General features: G+C 33.7%; 1 protein-coding gene across 12 annotated transcripts in view; it reads right to left on the minus strand.

Moving 5' to 3' along the window:
- Positions 1–10,932, minus strand: part of Kdm6a (lysine demethylase 6A) — a 158,136-nt gene that overhangs the window by 20,816 nt on the left and 126,388 nt on the right. For all 12 annotated transcript variants that reach the window (XM_076562900.1, XM_006997080.4, XM_006997077.4 and 9 more), the window contains 6 exons: positions 9,688–9,817; positions 6,358–6,463; positions 5,554–5,759; positions 4,013–4,077; positions 3,863–3,937; positions 3,283–3,431 (listed from right to left, as the gene is read on the minus strand). In XM_076562900.1, the coding sequence (XP_076419015.1) occupies positions 3,283–3,431; positions 3,863–3,937; positions 4,013–4,077; positions 5,554–5,759; positions 6,358–6,463; positions 9,688–9,817 (731 nt within the window). The remainder of the gene's footprint in view (positions 1–3,282; positions 3,432–3,862; positions 3,938–4,012; positions 4,078–5,553; positions 5,760–6,357; positions 6,464–9,687; positions 9,818–10,932) is intronic.

The raw sequence follows: 10,932 nt of genomic DNA on the forward strand, positions 1-10,932 counted from the left end.
AGCTACTCTCAAGGACTGGTGCCAGCAAAAAAATGGCAAAATAGATCTTCCTCCTCTCTCCATACATGAAGATCAACTGTATCAGAACTCAGGGAGATAAACATAGGTTTACTGCCATGAAATAAATACTTGACCAAAAGAAAGGCATAAGTTAAAGCTAGTAGACATTTGTAGTATAGTACTTTTATATCTTGCCTTTTCTGCATTGCTGGCTAAGTGATGAACTTAAAAGACTTAAAATTTGTATTTCTGGTGTCCTGGCCCCTGTTTATTCTAGATGGAGGAAAGTAAACTTAGTTTCCAAGGAATTATACTTTATTTTCACCTACCTGTGGATTCTACCAAAGAACTGAGGCAAAGGCTTATTGTTTCATCTATCTCAGGGCAAGCAATATAATGGTAGATTATTTGGAGATGTCCTATAGTATGCATTCTAAATAAAAATGAGCTCTAGTCACAGTCAGAGCTACTAAAACTTGAATCATCTATATAAAATTCTTTAAGAGTAAAGCCTGAGCACAACCTTGTAGCTTAAAATATATATGCCTGATTGTAAAGTAAGCAAAAACAGCTAACACTTGTATTAATGTAACACTAGAACAATTATTTGTACAAAGACACACAAAGTGATTTTCTTATACTGATTAAATTATATACATTTCTTGTAAGACCATGCCATCTAATACCAAAAACTCTTTAAAATGTGAGCTGGAAGTGGTAGCAATTGCATAGTATACACTGGATTTCAAATACTTGGTATGAAAAAATTGTGAAACATCTTTGTAATTTTGTATTGATTATATATGATTATACTTTGAATATTATAGGGCAAAATTAACTTCAATCACCTTTTCCTACTTTAATGTATCAAAATGACTTCTAAAATTATTATAATTTGCATATTTCTATTGGACACCTAAAAAAAATTCTTCAGATAATTCCTTTGAGAGAATGGGAGAAAAACCATTACCAACGACATATCATATAGTGGATTACTATGTAGAAATCTATAAAGAACCAAAAATATTAAACTCCTCTTCTTCCTCATCCAATAAATGGGCTAATGAACTAAGGTTTCAAAAGAAGGAATATAAATAGCAAATAAATATTTGAAAAAGTGCTTAGCATCCTCAGACATCAGGAAAATGCAAAATTAAAAGTGCATTGAAATTGTTGTCTCTAAACCCAAACAGAGTATCAACAAAACAAAGGAAAAAAGTCCTGGTAAGGATGTAGGGAAAAGAGGAACTGTTACACACTTCTGGTGGCAATGTAAAACAATATGGCCACTATGGAAATCAGTATAAAGATTCCTCAAAAACTTTACAAGCACAACTTCTGTATGATACAATTTAAGCCAAGATAACACAGAAATAATGTTCATGCTGACTGCCACACTGTTCAGAATAGCCTAAACATGAAACTATCCTAGATAAATGAAATAAAAGAAACTGTGGTACACATACACAGCATGAATTTTACTCAGATGTAAGAAGAATGAAATTACAACACTTACAGGAAAATAGATGGGATCGGAGATTATTATGCTACATGGCGTGGGCAGGCTTAAGAAAGACAAGTATCACATTTTCTCTCATGTACAGAATCTATTTTTAAACTAATATTAAAAATGATTTAAAGAAGATAGCAAAATGTTAAGATTTCTAGTGCACGTACTTAGTGTATTTTTCAGAGCCTTCTGATGTACCCCACCAAATTAAAATGTACAAATGGACAGATGAGGCATGGGAATCCAGTGTGGAGTGAGATGGCTCAGCACATAAAAATATTTGCTATTAATCAAGCAGAACAACCAGAGTTCAATCCTCTAGATCTACACGGTAAAAGGACAGAAATTGACTTCCACATGTGTGCTAAGGCACATACATGCAGGCTTGTGCAAGCATATGTTGGCATACACAATAAATGTAATAAGATATTCAAAAAATATTCACAACAGTATAGGCACAAGTGACAAATATTCTTCATTTTTGTTTTATCCTAAGATTTATAATAAAGATTCTTTTCAACTAGGGCATATTACTTGCAGAAAATAGTTCAAATTGGATGGTTTTCAAAGTACAATCAATCTGATACTAAAGACTGAAGAAAAACAGTATTTAGATTGCTCCCTAATATTTATATTGCTGTCTAATGATGGAGCAGAAAGGAGAACATGGTTCTCTTGCCATTCATGCCACAATTTTTTGTCCTTTCTCAAACTATGTATAGTATACAGAATTAGTTGTCAAATGACATGAGACTAAAGCTACAATCAATGGTTCTAATATTGGCTGTACATAAGATTCCCCCAGGGAACAATTTGTGTTGTTTGTTGGTTTAATAACACTCATTCTTAGATCTTAGATCTCCAAAGATGAATTATATATTCTACAAAGGAGATTCATCTGGACAGCCAGAGATAGGAAGTAATAATCTTTTAGTCAGAAGAAACATGGTCCTATTTTGAAATGGTTCTTAAGCTATGGTTCATTAAGGTGGCAAAGAAAGGAAGCACTCCTGGATTTTAAGCTATGTTTACTTCAAGTAAAAGACTGAAACATGTAACAGAGATATGCAACCTATAGGTACTTTATTTCTTATGAGTACTGTACTTATTCATTGTACTAATTCATTGATGCTAGGATTATGGTGATTGCTACATATTTCAAAACATTACTCTGAAATTTCATGTCAATCCATGGGCCCCGAAGAAGATAATATATTAGTGATAGAAACACAAGAGCTGAAAATTAAATCACTTGACATGAAGAAAACAATTCAAAGAAAGGAGATGACTGGCAAAACCTAGTAATTGCTCCATATCAAGCGCTTTTGAAACTTGGTTGCAACCTAACCAGAGGATTGTACCACAGTTTCTTTTTAAAACTAAACAGAATGGAATAGAAATGGAAAATGTACTTTTCAAGTGAAGCTGTTGTTATATACAAGATATGCACTAGGCCATGATATAAAATAAGTACATCTATTTATGAGTGTGATTTAAAAAACGGTTAGGAAACACTGTACCCCTGCCATTCTTAGAAGTATGCAGGAACAACAGTTGTTGGGCTACAGGATGCTCTAATGAACTTTTTAAGAACAAAATATTAGTATTAGATTTGAAAGATATCAAAGGGAAAAAAAATCTTGACCTAAGCCCTGTTAAAAGCATCAAATCTTATAAGAAGAATAATCCTTTTAGTTCTATTCATTTTAAATGGAAAAGATTCTGATTCCCTTTACATGTTTCATCTTTTATGATATATTAATAAAATTTACCTGGTGTTCTGCTTCCCGGAACTTTCATGTATAGCTGAACTGTGTTCATGCCCAGTATAGTATGACCAACATGACTTAGAAGATTTCCTGCTGATACAACACGCACAAAAGCAGGAAGTTTAGTCAGCTCATGTAGCTGAAGCTTCCACCTATAAAGAAAAAAGAGTAAAGCCCTGCTATAAATATTTGTGGAAGTTATATATTTCTTCAAAGCTCTTACATTCCAATCAGAAAAAACAAATCCATAAGTACTTTAATTTCACATATGAAACAATGGAATGTCTAAATTAACTTTCCAATGAAAAACAGTATTAAAGTTATAGACCTAGAACATAAATGAAAAATTAACTACCATACAGTTAGGGTATTAGTTAAAAAAAAAAAAAAAAGCATATAACAGTCTTAAGTTAAAAAAAATAATTTAACTGTAAAGTCTAGTAAAATTATTTAGTTTCATCTCATCTAAATTTAGAAAAATTATAATGATAAGGAACAAAATAGAAGAAATTGTAAACAATTCTCAATCAGAGAAAGGACATTTCTTTGCATCAGTTCACAGAACTATATTACAAGGACTTACTTTTTGTCATCAGACAGGTCAATGTTGGTCCCAAACTTAATGGTTTTAAAGGGTCCTTTACGCCTTTTCCCAGAACTTAAAAAGAAAGATGAAAAATTATCAGCACATTTTTTAAACTGAAATATTAAATGGAAATGAAAAATGACTTACTTATCTGATGATGTAGATTCATTATCAGAGTGGTCTTTATGGTGACTTCTTTTCTCATTTTCTTCCTAAAAATTAGTAAAAGGCATTTTTAAAAAGGCTTAGTATTGCACATATCTGGTGAATCTTTCCTCCATACCACTAAACTACAAATTCTCATACTAGCTCCATTTGCAGGGAGAGAAAACTGATGTAATTCACTGTAACTCAATGCAAGTTGTAGCACAGATTTCATTAGATGGATTTCCTTTGTAGGATTGTAGAAAAGGACAGTGGAACTGGCTAGTTTATGTCAACCTGACATAAGCTAGAGTTATCTAAAAGGAGGGAACCTCAACTGAAAAATGTTTCTGTAAGATCAGGCTGTGGGGTGTTTTCTTAATTACTAATTGATAGGGGAGGGCCCAGCCATTGTGGGTGGTGCCATCCCTGGGCTAGTAGTCTGGGGTTCTATAAGAAAGCAGACTGAGCAAGCCACGAGGAACAAGCCAGTAAGCAGCACCCTTCCATGGCTTCTGCATCAGCTCCTACCTTCAGGTTCTTGCCCTGTTTGAGTTCCTGTCCTGGTTTTCTTGGTAATGAACAGTGATATGGAAGTATAAGCCAAATGAACCCTTTCCTCCCCTAGTTGTTTTTCTCATGGTGTTTCATCACAGCAACAAAAACCCTACCTAAGACAGTAACTCAAATATATAATTTCATGTAAAACTGCTGTCTGGACTGAAAATGTGAACTCAGAGAAACATTTTAAATATTTTTAAAGAGATAAGCAAATCTAGTAAATTAAATTTCCTGTGCACAAAGCAGTAGTAGAGTAATATTTTAAAGAACTCACTTTTGTGGATGTTTTATCTCCATTTTTGTGGTAGAACTCACAAAGTTCTCATTATACATGATTTTATATTACATGATTTTAGTAATGTTTCAATTAGATAAGACCTATATGGGGCTTTTAATAATAATTTTGATTACTTTTAAGTTTTAGATTTTAAGATTTCTATATATGTTGAAATGATTCCTCTCTATTTCTACCCCTTCCCCAGCACTCTTTAGTGAACTAAGACTGGAAGGAAGAACAATAATACTTCCTGAAAGAGTGGTCTACCTGATCTGGCAGAAGAAAAAAAAAATAAATCCAAATGTACAAGATGAAAAATTCTTCAAACATAAAGCAAACTCAAGACAGGTGTAGCCCCCAAATTAGTAATTCTCAATAAGGAGCAATTTTGTCTTCCAGGAAATGTGGCATGTCTATTAAGTGTTTTTGAAAAAGACACAGATGCTGATAAATATCCTATAACACACACAACAGCCTCCACAGTACTTTAGTTAAGATAAATATCCCACATAACCTGGAAAACATCTTACTACACAGTAATTTCCTCTGTGAAGAATATTTACTGAATCAACTCATAGGTTTGCTTAAAATAAACACTTACAAGGTGTTTTATGTAAGATAATATAATCTGATATTTACTTTCAAAACTATGAAATGAAATAATTTTTAAATCTCTAAAAATAATCTCTAAGAAGCAAACACTTACTCTCAATGATTCTTGGAATGAGGAGGCTTGGTACTGAGCATATTTAGCAATTGTAGTATGAGATCTATTACTTTCACAATGCCAGATTTTCTTGGTTCCAGTAGGGTCCCAGTTTTCATCAGCTGGTTGTAACAACTGTGTCCTCACTTCTACCATATGTTCATTGTTAGCTTCCACCAAAGTTTTAGTAGAGAAAAGTCCAAGGTCTTTATTATAAGTAAGCCACAAATAAAAAAAAGAAGTCAGCAAAAACAAAACAAAACAAAAATGCATCCACCACGTGCCCCCCCCTTTTTTTTTTAAAGAGAAAGCATTTTATAGCAATATATCCACTCCCCTAAAAACTGATCAGGTCGTCTATATACTTTGAAGGCCTGGGCATACCCAATGCTCATGTTATTCCAACAAAGAAAGAGTCAAGACTTTCTTGTACTGAATATTGTAGGGGTTAGCAAATACCAATAGGGCTATAGTACAGTATTTGATGAGTATACCAAATTTCAGGTACATTTTATATTCAAAATTCTCCTAGTAGTAAACATAAGCCACTATTATATAATTAGATAAAAAAAAAAAAGGTAAAATAAAAAACTACTCTTAAATTGCCAGCAACCAATACCATCACCATTATTCATTCCAATCTGGACATCAAGTAAAAATAATCAAGATTCCCCCATCCATATTAGAATGGAAATACATGTACATGTAAGTGGTGGTGGGTGATAACAAAACCCTCTACCGATGCTTTAAAAGGTTAAAAGACAGCATATATAGAATACAATTTTCTTTTTACTCAAAGCGTACCTAATTTAAGAGCTCCAGCAAGGCCACGTATTACTGTAACAGGGTTGTTTGGATTTGTACAAAATTGATGTAATGGAGGAAAGAAAGCATCACGTTTATTTTCCAACTGTAAATTAAAATTAAAATATGTGGTTAGAACTCAGGAAAACACAGTTTTTAACTTTAATATTTAAGTTACGCCTCAGATTCACTGCCTATCAATCTAAATATTTTATTTCATGTGTTCATATGTCTTTTCTATTTTCTAGTATTTTTGCATTTTGATTTTAATTATGACTAGACAGTAGATAACCATATATATTTTTGTGTACTACATGCTGAACAAATTATGTAGCAGAAATTACATTTAAATTCCAAAACCAAAGTGCTTTAAATGTTCTTAAATATTAAAAAGGAAGAAAAAACAAGGAACAGGAGTGGGTGGGTAGGGAGAATAGCTCATTGGCAGAGTTTGCTTATCCTCCATAAGGCCTTCAGTACAGCATACCTGAGAGCAAGAAAGCACAAAGTATGGGCTGGGCTGTAGGTTCATGATAGAGTGTTTATCTGACATCAAGGGGGCTCTAGGTTTTATCTTCAATACTGCCCCTATTGAAAAATCACAAAACTAAAAGAATTAAAAGATCCTATATAGAAGCTGAGAGTGGTGGCAGTCACCTTTAATCCCAGTACTCAGGAGGCAGAAGTAGGCATATGTCTGAGTTCCAGGTCAGCTAGAGCGACAGAATGAGTTCCTTTGACCAAAAATAAAATTGGTTTTGCTTGGAGATATGGCTCAGTGGTTATGAACATTTATTGCTCTTACAGAGGAAGGACCTGATTTTGATTCCCAGCTCTGTGGCTCACCTGTAACTCCAGCTCCTGGGGACACCTATACTCAAATGTACCTAATCTCCCATTCACATAATTAAAAATAAGAAAAACAAATCTTAAAAAGATTCTGGGGCTAGAGAGATGGCTCAGCAGTTAAAGAGCACTGGCTGTTCTTCCAGAGGTTTTGAATTCAATTCCCAGCAACCACATGGTGGCTCACAACCATCTGTACTGAGATCTGGTGCCCTCTTCTGGTCATGCAGACAGAGTACTGCATACAAAATAAACAAACAAATAAATAAATGAACGAATAAATAAATCTTTAAGAAAAAAAGATTCTATGATTTCACACGTTCTTGATGTAACATTATTCCTGCAGACATACAGAGTTCAGCACACATGATAGATAGATAGATAGATAGATAGATAGATAGATAGATAGATAGATAGATAGATAGATAGATAGAGCTTTAAAAGAAAAAAGATTCTGTATGATTTCATACGTTCTTGATGTAACATTATTCCTGAACACAGGTAAATAAATTATTAGGCAAGATTGGAAGTTGCTAAAGGGTAGAGTATACAACTCAATGATAGACTACTTAAAGAGCCAGGATTCATCCCTAGCAGGAAAAAACCAAGCAACAAATGAAATAATTATTGAGGGAAGAGACAGCGCATGGTAGTAAAATTAGCATTAGTATGTGCAAAACACTAAGTCTAACACTAGCACCATCACCCAAGTTAACTGACTGATCAATTATCCTGTCACGTGGATTAACTTTAAGGGCATGATTTAAAAAAAAAAAAAAGCTAGTCATAGAAAATAATTGTGATTCCATTATACAAAGTAGTGAAATTTATGAAAACAGAATTGTGATCGTCAGATCTTAAGGGGATAGGGAAAAGAGATGTTCATGGGTAGACACTCTGGCAGATAAGTTCTCAAGATAGGTTGTACAACAACAAGAGTACGTTTAACACTACTTAATTATATACTCAGAAAGGGTTGAAATGGTGAATTTTATCATATGCTTAAAAACTCAGAGTGAAGAAATCAAAATTTCTCAAATTCAAGAATCATTTTCAAAGATGTAAGACCATCCTGCTGTGAGATGTAGTTCTACATGCTGTGGATATGTGTTGCTCTTATTGGTTGATAAGTAAAATGCTGATTGGCCAGTAGCCAGGCAGGAAGTATAGGCAGGATAAGCAGACAAGGAGAAATCTGGGAAGAGGAAGGAAGCATCAGGAGTCGCCAGCCAGACACAGAGGAATAAAGACGACAAGGCAGAACTGAGAAAAGGTACCAAGCCATGTGGCTAACCACAGATAAGAATTATGGTTTAATTTAAGTGTAAGAGCTAGTCAGTAATAAGCCTGAGCTAATGGCTGACCAGTTATAAATAATATAAGTTGAGTGATTATTTTATAAGCGGGCCATGAGACTGCGGGGGCCTGGCAGGACCAGAAAAACCTTCTGTCTACACCATTCCAACTATATCACCATAACTTTGTATGTATTTAATCTTTTTTTTTCATTCACTTGGGAAGGCAGAAGGAAGAAGTTAATACAGTAGTAGCAGGATTTATTTGTGAAAAACACAATTAAGAAGTGCTTTTATTCAACTTTTAACTTGTTATCAGATGCTTTAATTCCTATGAAATAAAATTGATAGTTTTAAATATGTTAAATAGCTTACAAAGATTTTCATGTATCCACCTATTATATTCTTTCTTTTTTTTAATCTAGGCATGCCGGCTTTAAAAATCAATTTTTATTTCATGTATATGAATGCTTTGCCTGTGTGTGCCTGGTACCAATGGAGGCCAGAACAGGCCATCAGATCTCCTGCAACTGAAGTTAAGGATGGTTGGAGATATCATGTGGCTATAGGTAACTGAACCTGGGTCTTCTAGAACAGTAACAAGTGCTCTTAGCTGCTGAGCCATCTCTCCAGCTCCAATGACCACATTTTTAAAATACTATTTTTTTTTTGGCTTTTCTTTCTTTGAAGGTATTTCTTTTATTATATGTATGAAACAGAATGAATGTTAATGTAGATTTAAAACCCAGTTTACCTTAAAAAAAAAAAAAAAGTTAAATAGTTCCATGTAGTAGTACTGCTCGAAATTAAGGCAGAGAAAGTATTTTTCACTTATTCTAATACAGCCTATAATCACAGAGAAACTGTGGGTATAGTAGCAATGTTGTAGAGTACTTGCCCAGAATGTGCAAAGCCCTGAGTTTACTCTCCAGCACAGGAAACAACAACAAACAAAACAAAGCAAAAACACAATTTCCTAATATAATCAAGTTAATAGCTGAGAAGGAATTTGTAAAATATCATAAAATCTTTTTCAATGTATCTTATTTTGTTGCCAAATAGCCACACCACTGCTGATAACTATAATATTTGCTAAAGGGTATCCATGTTGACCTAAAAGATTTTTACAAAAGACAAATAGAAGTAAACATTGGTTAGGCTGATATGTAGTCAGTCAATTCGGACTCACGTAAATACTAGGTGTAGGTGGATTCAACTTGTCCTTTGGCAAGGGAGGGTATGGTGAAGAAGGTGGTCTTGGAGGCGGACATTTATCCAACAAAATGTTACTGTTAGACAGGCCATTTTTACCTAGATTCCTTTAAAAGTAACAAGAAAGAGAAAAAAAAACTCAGCTTCACATAAAAGGAAAAAATTCTAAGTTAACTTCTAATTAAATGAACTAATTAAATGAATTTTCTAATTAAATGAATTTTGGATCCAGCTGGAACAAGAAAAATTATTTCTGCAAATAATTATTTTGATTCCTGTGTCTTGCACTGAAGAAAACTAACAGCACAACATGTGGAGCATAGAAAACATTTCCTATCTTGTTTGTGATTTCTTTATCTGAAGAACAAGTATGAGTTGTAATTTCCTTTCTATCATCACAACCTTTCCCATTCAGTTAATACACTAGCTCAGCCAAGAAAAAGTGCAAATACATCTCATCATATTAGTAGTTTCTTATTGTGTCTCAGAAATTATCTGCCTGTAAACAGCAAGTCTGAAACAGACAGAAATTTCTCTGAAATAGCTGATATACATAGTCATCTATATAAGCGACTATAAACATTTTCTAAAGCACATTTATCAGTCTTAATGCTGTAGACATATATCAGATATTCATGTTATCTTCTGAACATTGTTTTAGAACACCTCAAGCCAGATATCATGAAAATTTATCATAATAATGCAAAGTAGACAGAAAAAAAAAGTTACGAAATAAGATGGCAACGGAGAGGATTTAAAAAAAAAAATATGTCATTTTAAATAGTTCTTTCCCCCATTTGGAAACAACCACATTTAGTGGAGAAATGATGGTAAAGTATTCTGTGAGTGAACCACCTATTCTTCAAATCTTCTCTTTAAAAGCTCCTAAACCATAGACCCCAGGTCTTTTAATGCCATGCCTGTGTGACTTTCACCTCTGAGCTCTGGGAGCCTTAACCAAATACCCCATTACTTGCAATCAAGACTTTTTTTCTCTAAGCTTCAGAAGATTGATCTCAAACTTAAAGAAGTGATTTCCTACCTCATCATTAACAAATTCGTGCCTAGACTGGTTACAATAACCCAAGCCTACCCCAGGGATTGATAAGCATTTTGGTGCATCTAGCTACTTATAACATCATGTATCTGTAATGAGGCAAAATTGCCTTTATAAATTAAGTTTAATACGAAACTATTAGAATGTACTCAAGTGAATGTCCTA

The sequence above is a fragment of the Peromyscus maniculatus genome, chromosome X, assembly GCF_049852395.1.
Source record: "Peromyscus maniculatus bairdii isolate BWxNUB_F1_BW_parent chromosome X, HU_Pman_BW_mat_3.1, whole genome shotgun sequence".
In the NCBI taxonomy this organism is placed as follows: domain Eukaryota; kingdom Metazoa; phylum Chordata; class Mammalia; order Rodentia; family Cricetidae; genus Peromyscus; species Peromyscus maniculatus.